General features: G+C 52.8%; 2 protein-coding genes and 1 long non-coding RNA gene across 6 annotated transcripts in view; 1 reads left to right on the top strand and 2 right to left on the bottom strand.

The window, feature by feature from the left end:
- ABAT (4-aminobutyrate aminotransferase) overlaps positions 1 to 14,862 on the top strand; it is an 81,160-nt gene extending 66,298 nt beyond the window's left edge. For both annotated transcript variants that reach the window (XM_059154940.1, XM_059154941.1), the window contains exons 7-16: positions 439 to 519; positions 1,558 to 1,650; positions 2,142 to 2,204; positions 4,327 to 4,390; positions 4,880 to 5,028; positions 6,129 to 6,266; positions 7,044 to 7,211; positions 8,408 to 8,554; positions 10,398 to 10,509; positions 11,694 to 14,862. In XM_059154940.1, coding sequence (XP_059010923.1) covers positions 439 to 519; positions 1,558 to 1,650; positions 2,142 to 2,204; positions 4,327 to 4,390; positions 4,880 to 5,028; positions 6,129 to 6,266; positions 7,044 to 7,211; positions 8,408 to 8,554; positions 10,398 to 10,509; positions 11,694 to 11,815 — 1,137 coding nt within the window. In that variant the 3' untranslated portion in view covers positions 11,816 to 14,862. The remainder of the gene's footprint in view (positions 1 to 438; positions 520 to 1,557; positions 1,651 to 2,141; positions 2,205 to 4,326; positions 4,391 to 4,879; positions 5,029 to 6,128; positions 6,267 to 7,043; positions 7,212 to 8,407; positions 8,555 to 10,397; positions 10,510 to 11,693) is intronic.
- LOC131819685 (uncharacterized) lies at positions 2 to 11,694 on the bottom strand. Of its 2 annotated transcripts, none has more exons than XR_009349288.1 (5): positions 11,014 to 11,694; positions 8,878 to 9,038; positions 8,275 to 8,782; positions 1,859 to 7,833; positions 2 to 717 (listed from the first exon to the last, which is right to left on the bottom strand). It is a non-coding gene; the product is annotated as an uncharacterized LOC131819685 (long non-coding RNA). The 2 variants fall into 2 exon arrangements; XR_009349289.1 differs by having other exon boundaries at positions 3 to 717; positions 1,859 to 2,299.
- A 7,417-nt stretch (positions 14,863 to 22,279) lies between the features above and the next one.
- TMEM186 (transmembrane protein 186) lies at positions 22,280 to 27,980 on the bottom strand. Of its 2 annotated transcripts, XM_059154946.1 has the most exons (3): positions 25,231 to 27,857; positions 24,756 to 24,848; positions 22,280 to 24,057 (listed from the first exon to the last, which is right to left on the bottom strand). In XM_059154946.1, exons 2-3 carry the CDS (start codon positions 24,786 to 24,788, stop codon positions 23,422 to 23,424), a joined length of 669 nt encoding a protein of 222 aa, XP_059010929.1. In that variant the 5' UTR covers positions 24,789 to 24,848; positions 25,231 to 27,857; the 3' UTR covers positions 22,280 to 23,421. The 2 variants fall into 2 exon arrangements, with proteins under 2 accessions (XP_059010929.1, XP_059010928.1); XM_059154945.1 differs by lacking the exons at positions 24,756 to 24,848; positions 25,231 to 27,857 and adding an exon at positions 27,864 to 27,980.
- Between the last annotated feature and the right edge of the window lie 19 nt (positions 27,981 to 27,999).

The following is a 27,999-nucleotide window of genomic DNA, read 5'->3' as shown; positions in this document are numbered from 1 at the left end:
TTATTTATTTGACAGACAGAGATCACAAGTAGGCAGAGAGACAGGCAGAGAGAGAGGAGGAAGCAGGCTCCCCGCTTAGCAGAGAACCCGATGTGGGGCTCGATCCCAGGACCCTGGGATCGATAGTTAATTTTAAAATTGTAAAATTGTGATTTAACAGGAAGTTAGCAAAAAATAGTATGCAGCGTACCTCCTCCTGGCTTCCCCCAATGGTAGCATCTTCTAGAACTACAGTGCAATATTACAACCAGGAAATATGACGGTATCTTTTTACACCTAGAGTGATCCTAGTGGATTTCTCCAGAAGTGGGCTGTTCCCAGCACCTAGCGAACACCGATCCAAACACACCCGCTGTGAGAAGCTCTCAGTTGGTCTCTGGTCAGCAGGGAGCAGGGTCAGGGCTGAGAAGTCACTGGCTGTCTCCTGCCTTTTTGCAGAGCACATTCATCAATAGACCTGCCCTTGGAATCCTTCCTCCAGAGAACTTCGTGGAGAAGCTGCGGGAGTCCTTGCTCTCGGTGAGTTCTCGGGTACTGCCCACCCCTGCTGGGACCTGCCTCTGGCTTCCAGCCCCGCTGGGGGGCGGTTCCATCTCTTTCAGGGGGTACCAGCAGCGGGAGGAGAGGATCGAGAGCCACCCCCTTTGAGGATGGGGTGTGTCTACTTCAGTCTTGCTCTTATGCTGGTTTTTTTCATGAGGAGCATTTTCAATTTTCCTTTTTTTTTTTTTTTTTTTATTTATTTATTTGACAGAGGGAAATCACAAGTAGGCAGAGAGGCAGGCTGAGAGAGAGAGGAAGGGAAGCAGGCCCCCTGCTGAGCAGAGAGCCCGATGTGGGACTCGATCCCAGGACCCTGGAATCATGACCTGAGCCGAAGGCAGTGGCTTAACCCACTGAGCCACCCAGGCGTCCCTTCAATTTTCCTTTTAAAGAAAAGAAGGGATCCCCGTGTACATGAAAAAGGAAGCAGGGGTAATTAATTAGTATTTGTTCAGAGTTTTGCATATTATTCACCCCTCCCCGACATTTCAGTTTTAATAGTTACAACAATTAAAGTCATTCTTTTTTTTTTTTTTTAAAGATTTTGTTTATTTATTTGACACAGAGTAAGAGAGATTACAAGCAGGGAGAGAGAGAGGAGGAAGCAGGCTCCCCACTGAGCAGAAAGCCTGATGCAGGGCTCGATGCCAGGACCCTGAGATCATGACCTGAGCCGAAGGCAGAGGCTTAACCTACTGAGCCACCCAGGCGCCCCAATTAAAGTCATTCTGAACCTCAGCTTCCCACTTGTAAAATGTGGGCATCTAAGGGGATGGCGGGTGCACTGGGCAGGATGGTCTGGGCTTTTCTTTGTGGCTTTTTCCTCCCTGCCCTCCAGCTTCCAGGCTTTCCTGTTCCCTTTCTCCCAGTCCTGCTAAGCTTGGGACATTCCTGGATCCCTCCCAGCACCCCCAAGGCCCCAGTGCCCAGTGGAGGCCCCTGTAGAGCCTCAGCACCAGCTAGGGCCAGTGGGACTCTCTGGAGCCAAGACCACAACTGTTTCTCTCCCTGCAGGTGGCTCCCAAAGGGATGTCCCAGCTTATCACCATGTCCTGCGGCTCCTGCTCCAACGAAAATGCCTTTAAGACAATCTTCATGTGGTACCGGGTGAGGTTTGGGGCATGAGCATTTGCACGCGCATGTGCACACCCACGCGTGCACACACAGGCTCCCCAGTCTGCAGCCACACACTCACCCCTGTCCATGCCGGAGTCCTGACCGGCAGTGCCCACAGCTAAAATCCGGAGAGGGCCACTGCCTGGACAGGGCTTCCCAAGCATCCTGCGGGGGTGGTGGGGGGGGACACCTGACTTACCCGATGTCACTGCGCCGGCTTTCCTTGGCATCACGTGCCCCATCTCAGCAGCTGTCCGGCGTTGCTGGCAGCACAGTGACGCTCCTGTGTGTTCCGCCCCTTCTGCTGCTGCAAGCTCAATGCACAGTCTCGCTTGATAGTGCAGAGGGGGGCCAGTCAGCATATGTATCAGCCGGGAGAAAGCCCTCGCTAAGGACCCCAACAGAACGTGGGTCTGCGTACAACGGGGAAGGCCCTCCCTCCCCGGAGAGTCTCTGAGATCTCGTCTGTTGTGTGTTGTCAGAACAAGGAGAGGGGTCAGACGGGTTTCTCCAAAGAGGAGCTGGAGACGTGCATGATTAACCAGGTGAGCACAGCGCACCCTTCTGCCCCGCCCTCCGGCTCGTGCGGCTCACAGACCCTGGCCCTCTCGGGGAGGAGGCATCCCATGCAGCTCGGCACCTGTAACACAATCCCACACCCAGACTAGGCAGCTTACACAACGGAGTATGTGCCCACAGTTCGGAGCCTGGAGTCCAAGGTCAAGGTCAGTCCCATTCCCTGGGCTAGGCCCTCTGCATGGCCTGTGGACGGTGCCTTCTCACCATGTCCTCACATGTCCAGGAGAGAGCAGGCACTCTGGGATCTCTTCCTCTAAGGGCACTGACGCCATCTCCAGGGCCCAACCCTATGATCTCATCCGACCCTTATCACCTCCCAAAGGTCCTTCCTCCAAACACCACCATATTTCGGGGAGGTGGGGTGAAGGTTTCCACATGGATATTTGGGAGGGACACAGACATCACATCCCTACCAAGGGGTTCCCAAGCATTCCCCCTCCCTGGTCCATTCCTCTGGTGTCAAGACTGAAGGGCGCCCTTCCTGACCGGCACGCATCAGTTTCCCAGGACAGAACTGGACTGTCTGAGGAGCCTTTAATATACTCACCAGAATCATCCAGAATGTCAGCACAGAGGCACATACGAGGGAGTTCACCCCATTGGAGGTTATGGTCTTGATAACCAGGAGAGACTGAGAACCAGCTATATAGATGGCGAAGGGGGAATGGAACCCTAGTGGTCCACAGAGGTGCCAAGGAGGCCAGTGTCGGAGGTGAGGGGGAGCCTAGGGGCACAGGGAGAACCAGGAGGATAGATCTAGATCACAAGCTCCCAGCCAGCTTCAGCCAGAGCAGGCCTGCCCTCTTCCATTCAGTGACTTAGACAGAAGGGTCTGCTGCTATTACAAAAAACAAAAAAACAGGAGCCACTGAAGTCAATGACCCCCCTGCATACGTCCGCAAGATTCTGCAGAAACAGTCACAAAGGGTTTCTCTCGGCCTGGAGACACACAAGCTGTAATTTAGTGAGAACAGTGGAAGGTAAATTGCACAGACCCTGTGCTGTCAACCATGTAAGTAAATACACAGGAGATTACTGGAAGGAATCCCGCTAATATGTTTACAGTGGGTTGCCTCTGGGTGGTAAGATTGTTTTTAATTTCTTTTCATGCTTCCTTAAATTTTTCTCCCCTCATCCACCTCTTTCTCTGTGTTCACACCAACCTCCATAAACTTAAACACTTCCTTTTTCCTTCTGGCCGTCTTTATAATAAACAGTGGGTCATGCCTCCCCCCTTCTCACCTGACCCCCACGGGCATCCTGTTCCGTCACACTTGTAGGTCCCGTTGCTCATGTTTAGTGGCGGCATCAGGGGACAATTACGGAAAGTGGCAGGAAGGGTATTCCAGAGTTTGGGGGACGGGGAAGGAGGGTTAGTGCTCTTCCCCAGGGCTGTCAGGGACCCCGAGGAGATCAGCCGGCCCGAGAAAATGTGATGTGAGCCTCCCAGCAACTCTGGGCCCCCAGTAGTCTGCCTAAAGCAGCTGGAAAAGCGTCTGGCTTGGTTGGAAATGAGACCACTGTGCCGTCCACGTGGGAGTTCCTGCGTCCCTCCGGAGCGCGGGCAGCATCCTCATAGGAAGAGGCTGCCACTCTGGCCCCAGCCCACAGACCCCTTCCAAAAGCCCAGAGACTTGCAGTGAGATGCCCTGCCCAGCCTTGTATCCCGGGAGATGTCTGGACCACCAGAGCAGTGGAAGCCAGAGCAGTCTGGTCACAGTATGAGCTCAAAACTCATAAGCCCCAGCAGCCTACGGCAGGTGTTGGGCCCTGGGGCAACGTGTCTGCCCAGCCTTTAGGCCTTAGCCACCTGCAGTGGCCACGGGAGGAAAATGGGCCCAGATGATGCAGAACTTGTAAGAAGCCAGAAGTTTAGAGAGTTACATGAAATCTCTTGATTGAAAACATTTTTACTTGAGCGTCTGTGGGCCGGGTGTAGACCTTGGGACTTCACTTGGTCTTCACTTGGTCCTGAGAGCGGACTCGGGTTCTTCTGACAGACATGTGTGTTCTTCTAGGCGCACGGGTCAACAGTACGATCCCCCAGCCCTAAGACTGTGACTGACCACCACTGTTTTCTGGTCCTAGGCCCCCGGCTGCCCCGAGTACAGCATCCTCTCGTTCATGGGCGCGTTCCATGGGAGGACCATGGGTAAGGAGAGCCCGGGGTGAGCCCCTGGTGGCAGTTAGACTGTGATTAACAGCAGCAGCCGCAGTTTTCACGTATATCTCACCTTGGCCGTTTTCATGTAGCATCTCACTAACTCCACGCTGTTCTCTGCAGAGCGGGTACTGTTAGTCCCACTTTGCAGATGTGGAGATCAGGGCCTGGCAAGGAAGGAACATGCCAGGGCCCGACAGTGGCACAGCCGGGATTCAAACCCTGACTCCGTGCCTGCGTGCCTTCAGAGTTTGTGCGGAATCTGCAGTGAATCAGGAAGGAAAGCGTGCCTGCGCGCGCGTGCGCGCGCACACACACACACACACGGGTTCTGCTTCAGCATCAGAGTATCACAGGAACTCCAGGCAGCAGGCCTCCCTGGGGGTTGGAAGACATGACCTGAATTGCCCATGATCTGCTTTTCGAAGACTGTTCCTCCTACTTCCCCAAGCCCAACCACCTTGTGTTTTGCTGGCCTAGGATGCTTAGCGACCACGCACTCCAAAGCTATTCACAAGATCGACATCCCTTCCTTCGACTGGCCCATTGCACCGTTCCCACGGCTGAAATACCCTTTGGAAGATTTTGTGAAAGAGAACCAGCAGGAAGAAGCCCGCTGTCTCGAAGAGGTAATACTGCCCCGTCTCCTTCCCCTCGGGGAGGGGCACGCAGAGTTTGCCTGGGACCTGCGTGGTGGTCCCTGGGAGGGACGTGGGGACTGAGAGGCCTTGTGTCCCACATGTTCTGAACCGGGAAAAGGAACGGGACACCTTGATTTTGTCTCCTGGCATCCATCACCCGGTTTCCAGTACTGATTTCTGGTACCATTTAAGTTTCTTTGGGGGTAAGCTTCGCTGACTCCGGAACAAGAGAGGCTTTATGAGGATACAGGGCAGCCCACGGAAAAAGTGGACGCCTAGGACCCTGTTGTCTACCACTTTTCAGCCCGCTCCCAAGTCCTAGGGCTGCTCTGGGGTTGCAGCGAGGGGTAGGGGAGGGACAGCCCTGATGCCGCGTCTCTGCCATAACCAGCAGCCCTCCCTTCGATCTGTCCTGCGTATTACGTTCCGTGTTAGACTCTGGAAGGAGTCTTTGCTGGGGAAAAGACACTGGAAAGTCTTCCTGGTTGGAATCTGAGCTCAAATGAGGCTGGTTTGAGGCAGCTTTGCCCCTTAGACATGTCATCCTTTTCGATCAGTTAATGATTAACATGGACTGCATGTGAAGCAAGGTGCTAGGTACTAGGTACTTCGCGGTAAAGAAAAGTGACGGGAATGGAGTCTAGTACAGCCCCATGCAACAGAAATATTTAGCTACATATATAATGGGAGTTTTTCTAGAAATCACCATTTTTTAAACAAATACGTATCTGAGATTCTGCACAGAAAGGACTCTCCTACCAGTATCATGCTGACGATGCAGTGGCCGTAGCATTGTACTTGCGGTGGGGGCAGCAACTCCTTCCCATATGCCGGGCCTGTGCTGGGTGGTCTCATCCAGCCCCTCTGTGGCCCGAGTCCTTAGTTTCTCCCCTGCAGGTGCTAGCACCAGGCCCAAGTAGGGCGCATCCCCGCCCACACGGGCGGCTCTGAATGGCTGCCGCCATCTTCGCCGGAAGTACACATGAACACGTGTCTGGCATCATTTCCGGGGGAAGGGGAGACCACCTGCCCATCCACGGACACTGCCCTACTAGGCAGCCATTGTTGCTTGCCCCCCGGGAATGCAGGTAGAAGATCTGATTGTGAAATACCGGAAAAAGAAGAAGACGGTGGCAGGGATCATCGTGGAGCCCATCCAGTCAGAGGGCGGGGACAACCACGCGTCTGACGACTTCTTCCGGAAGCTGAGAGACATCTCCAGGAAGGTCAGTGCATGGCGTGGGGGCCGGTCGGGGCCATGGGCCCTCTCCAGCTGGTTTCCAGAGCAAAGAGTTAGCTCTGGAGTCCTCGAGCATGTCCAGATGGTCAGAGGCTGCCTGATGGCCTCGCAGGTAGGGGCATTGGAGGCAGGGGCTAGGTTAGGAGTTTGTCCCTAAAATCTCACTGCAGAACCAGCCTCCACCCTGCCACGTTAGTCAGGGACTTGCCCAATCCAGGGATGCCTGGGAAGGCCTCAGCCTCCGGTTCTCTCTGCAGACCCCACCTCATCTCTCAGCCCAGCGTGATCCACACTCCATAGACGCAAAGCGAGCAGACTCTAGACTAATATCCCGTGTTTACTTTAATACCTCGTGCACGTGCAACTGGCACATCCAGCCAGTAAGACAGGAGCTGCTCTAAACACGTACACGGTAACCGGCGGTCGGGCTGGTGAGTGGAACCGGCAAACAGGACAGCTGGAGCCTGGGAGGCAGGACTGGGCCTCTCTGCTGGGACCGCCAGCCCGCGGAGGAAGTCGCTGACTCACTTAGGGCCTGAAGCTGAATCCGGTGTTGCTGGGAGTAGGTTCAGGGTATACTCGATGTTACGGTCCTATTCTAGCTCAGCAGTCTGAGGACAGGTTCAGGTCCAGCTCCAATGCACCTGCTTGGCCCAGGAGCAGGGGTCTGGTTCACAGACCAGAAAGCGGTACGTCTCTGGCTGGTTGGATGTTGGTCGACATGGTGGGTGTTGATTTGCTCCTTCTCTCCCATCTCCGCCAGCACGGTTGTGCCTTCTTGGTGGATGAGGTCCAGACGGGAGGGGGCTGCACAGGCAAGTTCTGGGCCCACGAGCACTGGGGCTTGGCTGACCCTGCAGACGTGATGACCTTCAGCAAGAAGATGATGACTGGGGGCTTCTTCCACAAGGAGGAGTTCAGACCCAATGCTGTGAGTAGCCACCCACCCTGGCTCCCCACTACTCCTTTCTCCAAACCAGGAGCTGAGTGGACACCTACCAGGTCACATAGGGCCCCTGACACCCACTTCTTACCAGTGTAATTAACCAGTGGTTATGATCACCCAACTTTGTGCGGGGCAACTTCCTCAGAGCCCACTGTCAGTCTCCTGATCTCCATGTGCCCATAGGATAATGTTGTTACTAGCCGCTGCTTTGAACTGAGCACGTGCTCTGTGCCTGGCCCCATTCCAAGTACTTCTCAGGTCCTTTTAATCCTTAAAACAATCTAACCAAGTAGGTGTTATTTTTCTCTCCTATTTTGCCAACGAAAAACCAGGCATGGAGAGGTTAATTAAACTGTCCAAGTTCATACAGCCTGTTAAGTGACGAAGCCAGGATTCAAATGAGGAGCCCATGCTCTAAACCAGTACACTGTACTGCCAAATATACATAGGGGTTCTCATACACACACACACACACACACACACACACACACACAGTCATCAGGGGCCCGGGATCTTTTCTTCTGCTATTCCTGCATGTGCTTTCCACCTTCAAGATTGCCTGATGATCCAAAATCACTGCTGGAGCTCCAGCCATCATGTATCGGTTCTAGGCAGTAGGAAGAAAAAGGAGGAAAGGACAAAGTGGCCTCCTGCTTGTCTTAATAAAGCAGCCTTCCCAGAAATCCCACAACATTTCTGTTTCTAACACTTTGACTAAGATCTGGTCACATGTCCACTCCTGTCTCCAAGGGAGGCTAGGAAGTGTGTTTTAGTTAGCTGCACTAACAACTGAATAATTCATGGAGGAGTAAATCGGTGGTCACTGTAAATCAGACTGCCCCCAATCCACTCCTGACTCCCCACCGGTATTTTCCAGGACAAATCACTTAACCTTTCAGAACCTTGGCTCCTCGTCTAGAAAATGAGGATTATAAGTAGTTAAGGGCCAACTGTCGTGGTTGCCCCAGGACTGAGAGATTGTCTAGGGCATGGACCGACTTGGTCTCCCTAACAGTAGCAGCCGTTGCAGTGAGATGACGTGTCTTACCCTCCCGGGCCTTGGTAGATGCTCGTTGGTCCGGTTTCTCTCCTCCCAAGACGGACACGTGTCTGAAGGAAGTGGGGCCCCTCCAGGGTGTGCCCGTGTATGAACCCTTCCAACACCCTGGGCCTCGTTTCAGCCATACCGGATCTTCAACACCTGGCTGGGGGACCCGTCCAAGAACCTGCTGCTGGCCGAGGTCATCAACATCATCAAGCGGGAGGACCTGCTGAACAACGCAGCGCATGCTGGGAAGGCCCTGCTGACGGGGCTGCTGGACCTCCAGGTACCCCTCGCGCTCCCCCGCCCGTGGCTCCCCGCCCTCCAGGGCACCGTCTGAGCTCCCCGTTTCTGTAGGGTCCGCCCCTCCCCCACTCCCCGTCCCCGGCTCTCTTAAGTTCGGGCAGCCGTCCTCTGGGAAGCCTCGCAAACGCACCGCACTCACACTCCCCCGGACACGTCACCTCGTCCCTTGTTGCTGCTGTGCTCTCACACGTACCACTCCGCAGTAGCGCTAACGGGACAAGCCACAGAAGTGATTTTAAACGTTCTAGTAAGCAGACGGACAGTAAAAAGGAAGGGGGCAAAGTTAGCAATAATGGGTCTTACTTAACCCATCACGTCCGCACGATGATTTCGGCCTGCCGTCAGTACGGAAAACAGTCACTGTGGGAGGTTGTATTCTCTTAAGACTCGGAAACCTGGCCCAGACCTTCCATGGACAGCGTGTCTCCACTTGCACTTGCCACATCTCAGGCCACACGTGGCTGCTGCGTGGGACGACACAGCTCTCGGTTATAATTGCCTTTTTCTGTCAAGATCCCTGCCCGACACCCTCCCCCCCACTTAGCGTGCGCACACACACACATACACACACATACACGTGCACAGGACTCTCCCAGATGGGGCGGGGCCGGTGGGAGCACAGCCCACTCAGGAGCTGGAGGTCAGCGGACCCTCCCTGGTTGACGGTCACAAAGAGCCCATCCGCTGGGAGCTGGCGGGTCCAGTTGCCTGTGACCTGAGCAGAACCACCAGCAGGAGATGGCAGGGGTTTGGGGAGAGAGGTTGGTCAGTTGTGGTAACAGCCTGCATTATTGAGCACCTGCTGCGTGCCTGGCCTGGAACAGGGGATCTCTGACACCCGCGGAGTGAAGTCCAGCAGTGGTGAGTGTAGCCACCATTACTAGCCCAGTTTTATAGGTGAGGGAACTGAGGCACGGAGGGTTTGTTGGCTTGTCCAAAGTGAGACAGCTCCCATATGACACCCCTGGGGCTGGAACCTGATGCTGGCGGACTTCAAAGTCCATGTTCTAGGGGCGCTCAGGAGGCCCAGACGCTCAAGGGGTAAAGTGTGGCTGTTAGAGCAGCTGAGACCTTCCAGCCAGTCAGCAGGTGCCTGAACAAGCAGAGGAAGTGCTGCAGGGACTTCTGAGCCTCAGTTTCCCCACCTGTGGAGACCCACTGGGCCCTCCTCTGCTGGTGGACCATGCATGTAAGTGCCTGGCACCCATATGGGCCCTTATTAGCACCAGAATGTGGCTTTATCTCCACTTTTCCACCAATGAGATGACACTCGCCCCTCGGCTCTGCCCCACTGCCCTAAGGTTATGGTTTTTTAACATGTATTTATTTACTTATTTATTTGACAGGGAGAAAGAGAGAGCGCGAGGGCACATATTCGGGGTAGTGGGGCAGAGGGTTAGGGAGAATTGATCCCACGACCCTGGGATCATGACCTGAGCTCAAACCAAGATTTGGATGCTTAACTGACAGAGCCAGTGGAAGTTCTGATAAGGACGGCTGACGTCCTCTGAGCACCTGCCGAGTGCCAATCTTGTGTCACTAAATTCCCATCATGGCCCGTGGGGAACAAGAGCATGTACATACTTCAGTTTAAGAGGAAGGTGAGGCACGGGCCACTTACAGGGTGCTTCAGGAGAGAGAGGCAGAGCGGGTTTTGGACTCGGGACTGGATGTGTAGAGCCAGAGCCCGTAACCCCGCAGCCGTCCTGCTGGAGCTGCACAGGCCTGAAGGCCAGACCCTGGGGTGCATGTAAGGAGCCGCAGTGACGGCCCGGCTGCTGCCCGGGTGATGGGCTTTGACGTGCCCCCCCCCCCCATTGCAGGCCCGGTACCCCCAGTTCATCAGCAGAGTGAGAGGACGAGGCACCTTTTGCTCCTTTGACACTCCCGATGAAACCATACGGAATAAACTCATTTTAATGGCCAGAAACAAAGGTAAGTGAGCAGGACTGGAAGCTGGGCTGCATCAGGGATCCAGGTCACCTTGGGAGGGTGCACTGCAGGGCACAGGGTGGCAGAGGGTTCGAGGGGCTGAAGACAGTCTGAGTGCTCTTTCGGAAAAGAAGGGACAGGGGCCAGTGGGATTTCCTTATTCATTCACTCGACAGACATTCACTGAGAAGGTGAGTTACACAACAAAGGAGACAACTGAGATGATGAAGGAGCTAGACCATCGGGGCCCTTTCTTCAGGGAGCTCACGGTCTAGCATGCAGGGACCATGTGAGACAGCTTTTCGTAAAGCATCGGTTGCAGTTCTGCATCCTAGGAAGGAGGAAAAGGGGCTAAGGATGGAATGGTCGGGGGAAGTGTCGGACCAGGAAATCAGGGAGGCTTCCTCGAGGAAGAGGCATTTTACCTTAAGTCTAGCCAGGGAGCTGGGGCTGGCCAGGGGAAGTGGGGAAGGGCATTCGGACACAGGGAGGGACGTGTGCAATTACCTGAGGCAGGATGGAGCCCACGGAGGTGGAGAAGCCCCTGGAACGGGGTGTGAGGAGCGGCCACGGGGCACACGTCACGTGGGCCTGCAGAGCCTGTTGTAGAGTCCCAGCTTCTTCCTGAGCTATGGGAAGCCATGGCAGAGGTGCAGTGGGGTCAGAGCGTGCGATCGGAGGCCCTAAGATGGGTCAAGCGTAGACACGGCCCCTTCACTGCTCCCTCTCAGAATTCCCAAGGGGCAGGGGTATCTTGCCTCCTCTTTAAGAAGAGAAAGCTGAGTTTCGGGGGCACTGCAGGACCTTGACCAGGACACCCAGCTCGTCAGTGCTGAAGACACCCTTGAAAATCAGCAGGTCCAACCCTCCGTGGTGACAGCTCTGCCCCTCGCACCTGCTGCCGGCCTCCCTGGACTCCGTCATTTTCCTGTTTGCTTCTTTCTTTCCTGACCCTACCATGAGTTTCTGGAAGGCAGGCCTCGGCTGGCCTGGTTCGGGGGCAGCAGAGCAGACATTGGAGGTAGAAGGGAAGGTGGGAGGAAGAGAGAGAGAACGGCCGGCAGGCTGGGAGGAAGGACAGACAGAAGCTGGACGGAAGGAAGGTGCACTGCAGGTAGCCCCCTCCCGGTGGCCACGGCGCGACTCTGTGCCCAGGCCGCTGACTCTCCTCCTGCCTCTGCTTTCAGGCGTGGTGTTGGGAGGCTGCGGGGACAAATCCATCCGATTCCGCCCCACTCTGGTCTTCAGGGATCACCACGCGCACCTGTTCCTCAATATTTTCAGCGACATCTTAGCAGACTTCAAGTAAAGAAGCCATTTCCACTGTGCTCTGAGAGCCCCAATCTCAACTGTTGTCAAATTGATTAGTTTGCCTAATTCATGTTTTCACTTAAAGTATCAGAGGCGAATGCGTAAACGGAAGGGTTCTTTGTGGGGCGGGGATGTTTGTGGTGGCTTCGGGGGGAGGGGACGGGCGGGAGGGGCTGGTTTTGATTTTCCTCCCTGCAGAGCCAATGACGCACATGGGTCTGAGCCCAGAAAGTCTGCATGAGCCCTGGACATCGTCTTCGGCAGGGCCATGAGGGTCCTGGCCATATATGTGCCCACCTTGACCCCAACAGTTTCTTTGGAAGCCAGGCAAAGGAATGACAGCTGCTCCCAGGACTGGTGGCGGGGACTTCTGGGTTCCGGTCCCTCTCGAGTGCCATATTGCGTGATCAAGGGTGCGGGCCCCCCTCGCCTGATGCAGACAGGCTTGCTTTCCCCCTCCTGCCCAGCCTGGGGCTCTGAGCAGGTCCCATGCACAGTTCAGCGAAGGACAGGACAGATGACACAAAGGCAGGACAGGAGGAACATTAGGCTGGAGCTTGCAGTGCAGGAAGGGGTCGCTCCACTCAGTGTATCTGGGCATCCTCTAAACTGTGAATTCCGTCCTTGACGGGGCTTGGCCTTGGAGAATCTCTGGGAGGCATCACCGGCACTTCTTACTCACCACCTTCCATTCCCCCGACTCTGTCCCCTCTGTTAAATGTGATCCCAGTCCTGGGATCCCAGTGTGTCCTCTGAGCATCCATGGGGACACACAGGAGCCAAAAGGTCAGAAGCACAAGCCAGTGGCCCTGGAACAGAAGCCCAGGGCTTTGGGCAGCAGAGCCACCTCCCCCTGTCTCCCTGGGCACCTGGGGTCTGACCCGTGGACTCCTCGCCCCAGGGGCTCTTTCTCTACTCCCCTTCGGAGCAGCCCTCACTAGACGGCAGAGCCGTGCGAAGCCCTCCAGCACGGAGAACTGGTTGCTAAGCTAGATTTCTTCCTGAGGGTAGCACCGTGAAACTCCAGGCACCAGTGCACCATGCAGAAAAGATGGCCTGTTGGTTCCAGGTGGTTTCCTTGTACTGGCCACTCCAGATTAGAGACTTTCCCGACAGAGAGGAGGATGTAGCTTACCAGGCAGATGAGAGTTAAATGCTGAGTTGGATGGTAGCAGAGGCCAAGGGGCCTCTTCTGGAGGCGAGACAGTCTTGGAAACGATCAGACTTGCAATGCTCCTACAAAGAGCCTCTGGTTGTCCCGCAGCAGCGGACGGGTGTTGAGTGGGGCAGACTCAGAGGCCTTGAGGGAAGCGCTCCGCCTCCCGCTGCCTGCTCGGCTGTCTTGGGAACTGGACACAGCAAGATTTCAGTTCGGCTCTTTGATCTTCTAATAACTAATCATCCAAGACCTCAAACGGGTGGTGGTGGTTTCTTTTTCTTTTCTGCTTCCACTCTTCCCAGTGGTCCTCGACCTGTGTTTGTCGAGAAGAAAAGGCAGTACCAGTGCGTATTAAACAGACGCGGTCAGATCCGTGGCTTCTGGTGCACGCCTCATCTTGGGGTCTGTGCTAACCACGGCTTTCCAGGAGGACTTGTGTTGGTGTAGGGCTGTTGGCTCTGCTGGTTGAGTGGAGGTGTCTGCCCCTCTCTGTGCAGGGTACCCCTCGTTCGTATGTCCATCTGTTTATTCTGTCATTCCTTCATGGGACTCTCGCTAAGTCCCTCCCCTGTCCCAGGCCCGGTGCTAAGCACTAGGAATACAACATGGTCCCTGCTGTCGAGGGACTCCCATCTCACTGGGGACAAAATTCTTCAACCGGAAATCCAAGCCGAGTGGCAAGTGCTGTGACAGATGTATGGGAACGTCGGGAAGTCAGAGGGAGTGGCAGGCAGGCTCAGGAGGTTTCGGGGAAAAAATAACATGGGGCACGAGTTGGTAGAATGAGCCAGAGTTCTCCAAGCAAGGCAAGGAGGAGTGTTGCAGAAAAGGAGACAGCACGCTCAAAGACACACCAGTTCATGGTCTCATACCTTCCCAGATTCCACAGGCAATATTCCAAGAGTTAAGGCCTTATTTAACAAGCCAGATGCAAACCAAACCCTAATTCATTTATTGGCACAAGTAGACTTTCTCTGGAGAACCTCAGCATTGGGTGCCGGAGTCCAAAAGGTTTTCAAGCCAAGGCGCAACCGGAAACTCGACTCTTTCGGTAGAGAGACTGGCTATAGGCATTTTGTTCTCTCTCATGAGGCAATCGTGGAGAAATGAAATCGTTCTATCTGGAAAGGCACTTCCAGACTTATTCACTCCTTACCAAGGGAAGTTCCTTCGCGTGAAACTTTTTAAGCCATTTTTCAACACGATCTTGTTGGCTCAGGGCATCACACGAGTTCCTGAGGCATCCTCTTTTGGAGGTGGGGGTACAGCTGGAAGAAATTCAAGGAAAAGACTCTCGGCAGGGCTCGAGATTGTAAGGGGGGAGGTGGGTAAAAACGGGGAGCCCAGCCGACAGGTGGCTGACGAGGGCGGGGCCCGCAGAGTGCTTCTGTCGCCAGCGGTCTGGGAATGAATCCATCTCCCATCAGTGCCATAGACCTTAGTTAACTATCTCTAGCAAGTCTTGTTACTTTTACAGAAAACAAGGTCCTGTAATAGCAAGTCTTAGCACATCCTCACTTTTATTATAATAAATGGGTGTTTTTTTATAATTTTTACTGACACTCAGTAACCATGCAAAGTTGTGCACATTAATATACCTGTGTATCTATACCTATCTCTCTACATATACATATATATATATATATATATATATACACACACACATACATAGATCAGCTCATGGTAGAGAACCCCAGGTGGGAGCACCACCGACTTAAACATTCAAAGTGATCTTGTTTACAGTATTCTGTTGACAGTGCCAATCAATGATAAAGAAATTGACATGTCACAATGTAACTGATGACCATATACACAATTCCGTGAATTAAATCTGTTTCCTGCGTTAATCAGTATTCTTAATTAAAAAATTTATAATGGAAACATGAGCACGAACGTGGCCTTTTTGGGGTTGGGAACGGTTTAGTTAAGTCATCATCTGACAAGTACCTATTAAACACCTATTATATACCACTGAGGGAGGTCTTGGGGGATTACTCTGCCTGCATAAGTCTGCCTTGGGCTCAGGAAGCACCATGAGGCCACTAACGTCACCAGAGCTCGAGGACTTAGCATGTGGCGGGGGCACAGGGGTGGACAGGGCGTCGTCCTCCCACTCAGCTCATCTCTTGGTGGGGTAGAGGTCACAGCAAGCCAGCCTAGGGATCAGAATACAGGCAGACCCCAGATGCTGTAGAGTGCAGGCCCCACATTGGGCTGGAAGTTAGGTCCCTGAATTCCATCTTCAAGGTCGAGAGGGACTGCTCCAGTGACTCGGAGGAGGGACGGAAGGCAGTCCAGACAGAGAGCAAAGCTAACCGGAGGCACAAAGACAGGGTAAGGACAGGCGTCCAGTGATGTGATCACAGAGAGACCGCAGGAGTCAGAGACTGGACCAAAGCAACAGGCGGGCTCGGCTGTAGAGGGCCTTCCCCGCCCTGCTCAGAGGCACCGCATTTCCACGCTGTGGTGCGGGGTGGGGAGGTCACCCACAATGCTGAACGCTCCTGTGAAGGACAGGGAGGCCGAGAGACCAGTCAGGAATCTAGGACAGTCAAGATGACTTGGTGGCCCGACCTGGCCCGACCAGGGGATCGTGGGCCCCTGCCTCACTACTTCTTCCAGCTTTGTCAGTGACCCTGTGTGGCTCTGACTTTTCTCACCTGTAAAACCAAGGTGTGGATCTGTGGTTTTCCAGGTTTCCTCTGCCTTGGATACCCAACATGTCTATAAAAGAATTTTCTTGGACGGCAAGATTTACCATTCAATGTGTTTTTAAAATAATCACATCTAGTAATGACAGTTAATCATTTGTTGAGCATCTACTATGCGCATTTTCCTGACAAACCTATGAGCTACGTATTCATATGCCTATTTTTAAGGAGAGGAAACAATCTCAAAGAGGTTGGGGGAACTGCTTGGAAGCCAGGATTTGAAACACAGGTGTATGAAAGATGGTCTCTTAGTGTATAAACAGACGTGTGTCTACACACATGCAGTTGGGTTAGGATCGGGTGCGGGCAGGGACTGTCTTCCACTCCAGGACCTTTCCCATGGCCAGCCTAGCTGCCAGCCTGCCCACCTGCCTTGTAAAGTCAACCTGAACTGGTCAGCATTCCTATGTTCTCTTAACGTAACTTCCTAAAGTGGGTGGTGGAAGGTACCAAAAAACAGACACTGCTTTCTACTTCCTGTTCTCCTTTGGTGCTGGGGAGGCAGAACGCTGCAGCGGAAGGACCTAACTTTGCTGCTTTCTAGCTAGTGACCTTGAGCAAGTCCCTTGACCTCTCTGAACCTCCTCGGCAAAAGGAGGGTGCTAACGGTGAAGCTCGCTAGCTTCTATCAAATGCTGCCCTGGACCAAGCACAATTTAAGTGTGCTCCGGGTAGCAAGTGAGTCCCCCCAGCCAGCCTAGGTGGGTGCCACAGTCACCGCTGCTTCCCACAGGAAGAACCCAAGGCACAGAGAGAACATCTCTAACCGGTCACAGCTACAACGTGGCAGGACACACAGCGTCTCACTTACGGTTCTATTTCTGAACGGTCTGTTTCTGTCAATGTTAAGTTCCCACCCGTAGATATTAAGTCTACTTCCTGAAGCGGATACAAGCCGAGCCGAGTCCTAGAATATATCTCAACGGTTCATCAGTGAAATGGATGTTTTGTCACCAGAGCTGGTACAAACATGGCCAGATGGTATGGGCCCTGCCTGATTAATTGGGCAGGATTTCATGGTTGAATGCCACAGGATCAAAACAAGGCCATAAAAGCTGGACTCTGCCTGGGGTTCAAAGGGACCTTATTGCTTTCCATGTGGGGACTCATAAGTCCTGAAGTCACAAAGCAGCAGTGGAAGGAAAGCTCCCACCCCTGGCCATCTGGGCAGTCTACCCCAGACTGCCCCCCACCCCTGCAAGCAGCAGAGCCCACCACATCGACGCTGGGGAGGGCACTAAACGTGGTCCTTGAATGGTAGAAGTCTTATCTTTGGTAAGTGGCGCAGGTGGGACACTCGCTCCTAGCTGCGCACACTGTGAATGTCCCTGACTAGCGCTGACCTCACTGTGCTCTAGGGGACCACGTCTGTGTGCGCAGGTGGCTATGAAGGAATACCCCTGCTGGCTTACAACCTCCTGTGAGCTCCCCAGGTGCATCCTGGAACTGGCCCCCATACATGGGGGAGTAGGGGACAGGGCGAGACCCAAGAGAGAGGCAAGCCACCCCGGATGGGCAGGTGGCAGGGGTTATAAGGGAACTTAACTTACAAGCCTTGTCCTGGGCAGCTGCAAGATAAGGGGCTCTCCAAAGCCACCTGCCAGAACCTTAAGAGTTTATATGGTCTTCACTGGGTTCACTGGCGTCCACTGCACAGATGGGCTCAACACCACATCCCTTGGGCAACTTCTGGAAACAGAGAAGTCAGGTGGAATCTACATTCCAAGGACAGGGGAGGGGCTGAAGAACCTTCGACTGCCTGGGGCCAGTTTGAGGGTCAACTGGCAGACATACCCCCTTGAGGACCTCCCCAGTAATCATACACTGGAAGGTTTAAATGGTAGACATGTATTTCTCACAGTTCTGGAGGCTGAAGTCCATGGTCAGGTTCTTAGTCAGGACCTCTTTCCCCGTGTCCTCACATGGCCTTCCTGGGGGCGCACACACACACACAAAGCCTCTTTATTTGTAAGGGTCTTATCCCATCATGGGGACCCTAATCATCTCCCAAAGGCCCCACACCTCCAAACACCACTACACGGGGGTTATGGTTTCAGTCGCTGAATTTCACGGCAGGGGCGGGGGGATACACCTTCAGCCCCTAGCAAGTAATGGATGGAAACAGGTGTGGTACAGACCACCCCATCCACTGCAGCTAAATTATACCCAGCCCAGGGCACAGAGGCACCCAGAGTTCAGAAGGGTCTCAGCAGACAGGCAGGAAAACCACTCTAAAAGGAACAAATGTGACCATGTCACCAACGATCTCCATGATTTCCCGACATCAGCTTAGCTTCCGAGTCCAGAATGGGAATTCAAAGTGGAGAAACTTCCCTTCACCTACAGAGTTGGCTTGAAAGAGAGTTTTGGTTTTCTGTTTGTTTTAATTTTTTTTTTAAGATTTTATTTATTTATTTGACAGGCAGAGATCACGGGTAGGTAGAGAGGCAGGCAGAGAGAGAGGAGGAAGCAAGCTCCCTGCTGAGCAGAGAGCCCAATTCGAGGCTCTCTGGGATCATGACCCGAGCCGAAGGCAGAGGCTTAATCCACTGAGCCACCCAGGTGTCCCTGAAAGAGTTTTTTACAGCATCTTTCTTCATCTGTTAAGCCAGACAACATGCTCTGTCATAAAAACTTAAAAACGGTATTAGAAGGTTATAAAGTTGAACATGGACGTCTGCCCTCCGTCCTGTCCACCCGCACCACCCCCGACTGTAACCACTGTGAACAAATTAGAACCTACACAATTTATACAAACGCAAAAACAAGACCACACGAAACTGTACTGCTCTGTGGCTTGCTTTTTCCACTTATCATTAGCCTATGGTTACCTTTCCACATCAGCAGATATAGTTCAACCTCATTCTTTTTTTATTTTATTATTTTTTAAAGATTTTATTTATTTGACAGAGATCACAAGTAGGCAGGGAGAGAGAGAGAGAGGAAGGGAAGCAGGCTCCCCGCTGAGCAGAGAGCCAGATGCGGGGCTCGATCCCAAGACCCTGGGACCATAACCTGAGTCGAAGGCAGAGGCTTTAACCCACTGAATCACCCAGGCGCCCCTCATTCTTTTTTTTTTTAAAGATGTATTTATTTAATTTAAAGAGAGAGCATGGTGGGGAGGGGCAGAGGGAGAGCGTAACTCAAACAGACTCCTCGCGGAGCACAGAGCCCGACCCGGGCCAAAGTCCCACGACCGGGAGATCACAACCTGGGATGAAACCAGGAGTTGGGTGCTCGGTGGACTGAGCCTCACAGGCGCCCCCCAACATCATTTCTTTGAAGGGCCATATAATGGTCCGCACTATGGTTCTACCGACATTTATTCACCACATTACCTACTAACAAACACTCAGTTTACTTCCAGTTTTGTCACCGCTGTTCATGCCTTTTACTATTAGGAACATTCGATGAACAGCCTCCTAAGTCTGCTTGGGTGTTTCTATCAGATGGTCACGTGGGCACTGTTGCCAAAGTGGGGAAATCGCCTGTGTATCTAAGGACCACTTGTATCTCCTGAGAGCAGATGCTTTATTATCTGCATGGCCTTCAGGAAGGGTAAATCCCAGTGAGTCTCAAAAGTTGGGGTGCCTTGGAATTACCTAGGAAGCATAAAAATACAGATACCCCAAAGGCGCCTGGGTGGCTCAGTGGGTTCAGCCTCTGTCTTCAGCTCCGGTCATGATCTCAGGGTCCTGGGATTGAGCCCCATGTCAGACCCTCTGCTCAGCGGAGAGTCTGCTTCTCCCTCTGCCTCTCTCGGTGCTCTCTCTCTCTCTCTCTCTCAAATACCAGCATCTACCAGAATCTGCAGGGGTTGCGCACAGGTGAGTTTGGACATCTCCCAGATACTGCCCTCCTGGTGTGTGCCGCAGGAGCCCTTGGGTGGTCAAGTGCAGATCCGGTGGTTCTGGCTCAGGAAGAAGAGGATGAAACAATGCATGTGCTGTGTGCCCTCTGCTGGTGCTGTGTGAGCCGACAACCCATGCAAATGGAGGTTCTTTCCTGCCACAGCTGTTGAGAACCGGGCTCTCACCTCCAGTGTGCGATGCTTCAGGGCAGTGACTGTCAAGCAAGGCTACACGTGAGAATCACCTGAGAAACCCTGAATAGCAATGCCTGGTCACAGGTGTGGGCAATGGTATGGTTTTGTTTTTTTTTTTTAATATTTTATTTATTTATTTGACAGAGAGAAATCACAAGTAGATGGAGAGGCAGGCAGAGAGAGAGAGAGGGAAGCAGGCTCTCTGCCGAGCAGAGAGTCCAATGCGGGACCCGATCCCAGGACCCTGAGATCATGACCTGAGCCGAAGGCAGCGGCTTAAACCACTGAGCCACCCAGGCGCCCCTGGTTTTTTTTTTTTTTTTTTAAGATTTCACTTACCTGACAGAGAGCAAGTGCAAGCAGGGGGAGAAGCAGGCTCCCCGCTGAGCAAGGAGCGTGATGAAGGGACCCTGGGATCATGACCTGAGCGAGAGGCAGACTCTTAACTGACTGAGCTGCCCAGGAGCCCCTGGGCAACCATATTTTTACAAAGCTCTCCAGGTGATTCTGCACATGGAGCCGGAGCTGAGAACCCCAGGAACACGAAGTCTGCAGGGATGAATTACTCTAGCGTTTTCTGTCCTGATAGTCTATTCCTGAAATTCCCAGCCTGGCTGCATTTCAGAATCAGCGTCAAGCTTGTCAAAAAGATTCTGGGGACCCATCCCGAACATAACCAGAATCTCCGGGGGTGAGGTTCACTCAGGTAATAGCTTACAACTAGACCAAATCAGGGGTTGAGTTAATTCTTGTCTTTAATGAGGTCAAAGTCAAATCACTAATACCTCTTAAGACATTTTATAGGGGTGCCTGAGTGGCTCAGTGGGTTAAGTGGCTCCTTGCTCAGTGGGGGGTCTGCTTCTCCCTCTCCCGCTACCCCGGCTCTCAATGAATAGAGAAAAAAATCTTCAAAAATAAAAATAAAATAAAGGATCACTCTGGTGATCTCAGGGTCCTGGCATGGAGCCTACACCAGGGTACCGTGCTCAGCGGGGAGTCTGCTTGAGGAGTCGCTCTCCCTCTCCCCCTGCCCCTCCTCCCACCCATGGTCTATCTCTAAATAAATAAACATTAAAAACGAAAAGAAAAACAAAGGATCACTTTGGCTGCTGTGAGAACAGGCTCTAGCAGGGGAAGGATCATGGCAGCAGCAGGTTGCAACAGCCCCGAGGAGACATGAGGATGGTGAGGATCAGAACGGCAGGGCTGCACAGGGGGAGAAGTGGTCCGCTTCTGGTCGGATTTCTGAGTCTGCCTAAAACAAGAGGTCAGTGGAACAACATGGCATTTCCCCTGAAGAAAAAGCCAGTGCTTTTTTGAGCCGAAATCAAGTCAGGTGAATTGGTTGGTGGCCCCTGGAAAACCCAGATGCAAACCCAGGCTCTGGGTCAGGGCTCGGGCTCCTGCATGCAAAGCCCTTATGTCTGGGAAGACCACAGCTTTGCCCACACGGTGGGTGCCCAGTGTCCCCAAACACCTGAGGGACCCAGCCACACTCCCCAGACCAGGGTCTCCAACCACAGGAATCAAATCCACACGCCTACGACCGTTATACGACCGTTATGTTTGCATCTTTAGCTACAACTGAACACAAATTACAAAGTGCAGTTTCTTCTTGTTTCTAAAAGATCGTACACTTTGGGGCGCCTGGGTGGCTCAGTCAGTCAAGCCTCTGACTTCAACTCAGATCAGGATCCCAGGGTCCTGTGATAGAGCCCCCAACAGGCTCCTTGCTGAGTGGGGAGCCTGCTTCTCCCCCTCCCTTTCTGCTCCTCCCCCAGGCTTGTGCCTTCTTCCTATCACATAAATAAAGTCTTTAAAAATATGTAAATATAGGGGCGCCTGGGTGGCTCAGCGGGTTAAGCCACTGCCTTCGGCTCAGGTCATGAACTCCGAGTCCTTGGATCGAGCCCCGCATGGGAGGGGGGGGGGGTCTCTGCTCAGCAGGGAGCCTGCTTCCTCCTCTCTCTCTGCCTGCCTCTCTGCCTGCTTGTGATCTCTCTCAATAAATCTCTCTCAAATAAATAAAATCTTTAAAAAAATATATGTAAATATAAAAGCTCTCACACTTCCTTCCACCATTCTCGCTCTGACCCTCCAGGCTCTCCCTAGTGCTTAGGATCAAATCAGGGTCGGCCCCAGCACATGCACGCCGCCCTGGGGGTTCCTCACAAGGGTAAACATAGAGTTACCACCCACCCAGTAATCCCACTTCTCAACACACACCCAAAAGGCCCGAAAGCACGGCCTCAGACTTCTGTCCACCCATGACGACAGCAGCATTAGTCACAAGAGCCAAGCGCTGGAAACAATGCAAATGTCCATCAACGGATGGAGAAACGAAATATGGTCTACACACACGTTATTCAGCCACAAAAAGGAATGAAGCTCGTACGGGTTATAGTCCAGATGTGCCTCAGAAACAGGATGGCGAGCGAAAGCCAGACATCACACACCACAGGGTGTCTGATTCCATCTACACCAGATGTCCAGGATAAGCCAATCCACACAGACAGAAAGCAAATGAGTGGTTACAAGGGCCAGGGAGAGGGGGAATGGGGAGTCATGTTTAATGGGAATAGAGTTTCTCCCTGGGATGACAAAAAAGTTCTGGAATGGACAGAGGCGGTGGTTGTACAACGCTGTAGACATGGTTAGTATCACTAAACTGTTCACTAGAAAATGGTAAAAGGATAAATTTACATACTGTATATTTTACAATAAAAAAGGCTAGAAGTCCGCACATCGAAACATGCAGTTACTGACTTCTGAGAGGCAGAATAAGAGAGATCACGCCTTCCCTCCTCTGTACTGTTACCGACTGTGTAACAGACATGTAGCACTGACTGCAGGGAAGGGCAGTGCATTTAATCAGCTTCGGTTTATAAAATAAGGTACCAGAATACAGTTCATCTCACTTTATCACATCGCAGGGCATTCCCACAGGAGGACCCGCAGACGTCTTGGTGGCAAACACAATCTCAGCAGGAGTGCTGTGCTCACCGGGCCGACACCTGTCCTGGTCACTGTGCGGTCACCATCCCGGCGGGGTCAAATGACCCCCCTCTATCTAGGCTTCTTCCCAGTCCTTTCTCGGGGTAAGCCCCTGAGGGGGCCAGGCACAGGGCTCAGGACATCCCTCCTGACTGCCTGGAAGCCTCACAGCACACCCTGACCTCTGCAGTGACCTGGACATTTACTCTTTAGTCTCATACCCGTCCCATGTGACAAGCAGGATTTTCCCTTTCACGGATGTGACAACCAAGGTTCAGCGAGACTTGATAACCTGCCGTAGGACCGGGAGTTGAGAACGGACAACACCTGAGCATTCTCACTCCGAATCCTGGGCTCCCCACCGCGCACCTCCCCACCTTCCGATTTCTCAGCACGGCATCACTTGAGTGAACTCGACGTAGCTTCATCCAAGAACTGGCAGTTAACAGAAACTTCTGGCCATCATCTGGCTGAATGTCGCATACAAATACAGTAAGAATTTGTACTAAGGACCTCTTTCCTAAACCCAGTCACTAGCTACTGCCTCATCATTTCCTCATCCCAAAAGACAAGGGTTTGGAGACCCTGGCAAGGTCTCCAGCGGCCTGATTCCGCTCTGTGGCCTCACCCACACCCTCGGCCTTCCTGCTGGAGATCCGGGCGGCCCAGGGCCACCCGGAGGCCCGGCTCCCAGCTCACTTGAGGGTGTCCAGCATCCCAAACACCTGCATGAAACGCTCTCTGTCCAGGACGCGTCCGTAGCGCAGGCTGAGGTAGAAGGTCTGCTTCCCGCCGTATTGCTGGATGCGCACGAACAGCTCCTGGGGCCGGTCCTCGCTCTCCGTCAGGGGGATCACATCGGCCACAGGCCAGTCCGTGTCCTGCCGCCGGCCCCAGAAGGTCAGGTGGGCTACGCGCAGCACAGTGCCCGCCTCGTTCACATACAGGATGCCCACCAGCCTCCGGAAGAAGTGGCTCATCCAGAAAAGCATGGCCAGGGCGAAGCCGGCTACCCCACCCGCCAGGCACAAGTTGCCGAGAGTCACGAGGCCGTGCGAGTACCCATAGAAGCCAGGCGGCAGGGCCAGCAGCGTCAGCGCCGTCTGCGTCACCTTCAGCCGGGACAGGTACTTGAAGACTCGGATAGCATCGAACCGGTAGACCATCTGGAACTGCTCTGCGTCCATGCCTGCAGGCTTCTCCTTCGGGGTGGGGGTCCCGCTCCCCATCCACCTCCCAGGATCCTGCCCGGTGCGGCACCACAGCCCACATGCAGGCCTTCTCCAGGCAGCTGCGCCTGCCAACCGTGGCACGGCTCGGAGGAGGGCGGCCTGGAAGGGAGACAGGACAGCGTTGCTCTCAAGAACACAACCACGCTAATCACAAAATAAACACGCGCAGAGGGGTGCCTGGGTGGCTCAGTGGGTTAAGCCTCTGCCTTCGGCTCAGGTCATGATCTCAGGGTCCTGGGATCGAGCCCCGCATCGGGCTCTCTGCTCAGTGGGGAGCCTGCTTCCCTCTCTCTCTCTGCCTGCCTCTCTGCCTACTTGTGATCTCTCTCTCTCTGTCAAATAAATAAATAAAATCTTTAAAACAAAACAAAACAAAAAAACACACACAGAGCCCCTTACCCAGAGGCTCCCGCCAGTCCTGTGAGGTTGCGATTACTGCGGAGACACAGGGAAGGATGCCTTAAGTTCATGTGAGCTTCACACAGGCGGTGCAAGACCGTGCCATGACCTTGACCCTTGAACACTGCAGGGGTTCAGGACACCAACCCCCCATGCAGTCAAAAATCCACCTGTAACTCCTGACTCCCCAAAAACTCAACGACTGATAGCCTAGTGTTGACCAGGAGCCTTACTGATAAGTCGGTTAACCCATGTTTGTTGTTACACGTATTACATACTGCGTTTTTAGAATAAAGCCAGCTAGAGCAAAGAATGTGAATAAGAAAACCACATGTGGGGGGGGAAACACAAGAGAAAATACATTCACAGTATTGTATTATCGGTACCATTAAGTTTACCTTGTTTCCAAAATGAACTGTCAGTAGCCTCATCAACACTGTCTTGGAGGACACAAAACACAGTAGATAGTATCTATGTATCTACAAAAAAGGCTAAAAGGGAGATTCCTATTTATTTATAAGAACAACGATTCATGGACTGGAAACAAAGTGGCAGTCTAGAGTCATCGATATGACTGTTTCCCAGGAGCCTGCTCTGGACGCTAATGAATGAACCATTATAAAATTCTTATGGCGCACAGTACTACTGTCAGGTTCCGAAGACAGTATGGGAAACACTGTTCCTTTTTTTAAAAAACCACCTAGGACTGATGATAGACTGATATGCATCTTTTCCAATTACGGGGCGGGGGGGGGGGGGTGGCGGAGAGGGAGATAAGGGGCATACTGCAAGGTAATTAAATCTCTGATGGCATAAAGCAGCGTTACCAAACAGTAAGAACACACAGTTACTTTGATATTACATAGTACTCACCTGACAGCCTCTAAGGACAGGCTACTCACTTCCAAAGGCCTCCTGCACATGTTCTACAGGGTGAACGCCCAGGCAGAGGATGATGGCACAAAGCGTCCCCTACAGTTCTTGCTGTACAGTTACAGGATTTCCACATGAAGACACTCGCTCACACACACAACAGGGAAGTTTAACCGTACACCACAATGACTCTTCACTATTTATTACACGGAAGCGGGTCGGCGGGAAGATCTTCATCCTTGTCACCTTCCTGCTGAGTAGGCTGAGGACGAGGAGGCCCCGGGGCTGGTCTGGCGGTCTCAGGGGTGCGGGGGTGGGGGGGGGGACAGGTGGAGGCGGCGGAAGGGCATGCAGGCGAGGCAGGCACACTTGGCCTAACTTTAGGGAAATACATCGTAATTTCTGTCTGACTTTTTCACTCTTTCATTTCTCTAAAGATATTTCTGTCTGGCACCAAGCCCTCTTCCATCACCTGCTTGAGTCTCAGTGCCCGAATCACAAAGGGTCCATGTCGTAAAAGAAGTCAAAGCCCGTCTTGAATAATCGAAAACCTTCTGCCAGGCTGTCTAACGTCAACTTGTTTTCTGGCCCTGCTTCTTCTACGTCTTCCTTATGTGGCACTGGTCCAGAAGCTCTCATCCCCACAGAGGCGCCTTTGGTCAACTCCTCTGGCGCAGTCTAGGAGCTCTTGACGTGGGAACTTATCAATGACCTCTGGGTCGGCAGAAGCTCCTTCTCCTGCCATCTTGACATTTTTTAAGCCAAACCTCTTTCTAAAATTATCAAACTATCCTTTGCTGGCATTAAATTCTCCAGCTTTAGTTCCTTCGTCTTCCTTTTGCTTCAGGTTGTCGTGTAACGACTTTGCTTTTTCTCGGATCGTATTAGAACCTATAGGGATGCCTTTCTCATAGCAATCCTGCACCCACATAAAAGCTGCATTTTCAATACGAGATAAAAAAGTATTTAGCAAAAAGTGCAAAGTCTTTGCCCCTGCTGGTGCAGCTGCTGCAACGGCTTAGTGGATTTCCTTTTCTTTTTTAACAATGGTCCTCACGCTGGACTCATTTCATCTTGAAATGACAGGCAACCGCGGCTGCCGACTTTAATCTACAGTACGTATCGAGCAATTCAACCTTTTCTTGCCATGTCATGATTTTCCTCTGCTTCTTGGGAGCATTTCCAGAACCACTAGTGGCATTTCGTGTGGGTTCCCTGGTGTTATTCAAGGTTTACGACATGGCACCAAACACGACGAAAAATACGCGAGAACCAGGGGACCACTTTGTACTGCCATTTGAGATTTACTAGCCACGAAGTGCTAACACGGAGATGAGGGCAGCACACGCCACGCGAAGCACATACTAAACCTGAGCTCACCGAAACAGCAGCAGGGGGTGGCCGCAGAATGATTACAGTAGTACAGCATGCACTGCGGTTAATTTTACGCAGTTAGGAGTTAACACTGCATCTTCATGTTTCTGTTTCTCTCAACTATGTACATGTACAGTTCTCCAAGGTTCTGTGCGCATTCGGATAAACTTTCTAGAACAAACTTGTGTATACTATGGTAGTAAATAAAATAAACTAGTATCTCCCTGTATTTTAGGCATTAGTGACATACCGTTTTTATTTTTTCCCTATTTCCAGGCTACGCGGTTCATTTGCCAGGTTTTCTGAATTACGGCACACCTCCTAAAATTTTTCCAATGTATTTATTTTCAACAATCAACACAAAAGTGGATGGACACAGTTCAAACCCGAATTGTTCAAGGGTCCCCTGTACTTTACCACTGAGGAAACTAAACACAGAGAAGGAAAGAAATGTGCCCAAAGACACACAGCCAGTGAGTGGGGCATCGTCTGACTCTCAAACTGGCCCTCTTTCCTTCGGGCAGTCCGAAGAGGTACAAGAAAGGTGGCAGAGCCTTCATTCATTCAACAAGTACCCAGGGACAGCCAACTCTGGGCTGGGCACCGAATGCATAAGGCCGTGGGAACACTTTCCCCAGCAGGAACCAATGTCCTAAAGAGTAACAAATCCCTGCCATAATTCTAACAACCTCCTGATTCTCTGTCAGGTTAAAGCATCATCTTCGGTCCTGAAGGGGAAGCGCTGTTTTCTGAGCCCAGTTTGGGCAGGGAGGGAGGCGCCAACCCGCAGCCCAAGGGTTTTATCAAGTGCGCGGCTGTACACCTCGAGGAGAGCCGGGAAAGATGGTCCTGGCTTGGGGGCCCGATCTGGGTTCCGACCTCGGCTTCTACACACACTAGCTGTGGCCCCTCGGGCAAGTTCCTCCATTTCCCTGGGCCTCGGTTCCTTCGCCTTTCACAAAGGGGATTCACGACAAGCCAAATGAGACAATGGCTTCAAAGACCTCGAACGCACTTGGTGCCCCCGAGGATCGGACGCGCGGGGACAGAGCCCAGTGAATTTCAGAGAGCGACCCTGTCGCCCACACCATCGGAGCGCAGGAAAGTGCGGCCCAGCAAGCCTTAACCTACGCCGGAGGTTCACCGCCACCGCGGATTCTCCGAATCAGAACTCCAGGAACCTGCCTGCCTGCCGAACCCTCACCACGGCCCCGAAAAGCAAACCACCTCCCGCGGTTCCCACCACACCACCTTCTTACCATGGCTTCGTTTCCTGCCGCCGGAAGTGAACCCCCTCTGTCCCCGGAACCTCTGACGGCGCGCGCTCGACCGTCATAGGACGCCGTGTCGGCGCATTGCATCCTGGGATTTGTGGTTCCGAAAGAATATCCGACG

The sequence above is a fragment of the Mustela lutreola genome, chromosome 17 (assembly GCF_030435805.1).
Source record: "Mustela lutreola isolate mMusLut2 chromosome 17, mMusLut2.pri, whole genome shotgun sequence".
Lineage (NCBI taxonomy): Eukaryota > Metazoa > Chordata > Mammalia > Carnivora > Mustelidae > Mustela > Mustela lutreola.
The sequence above is the reverse complement of the archived record's forward strand: the minus strand, read 5'-3'. Positions and strand labels throughout refer to the sequence as shown.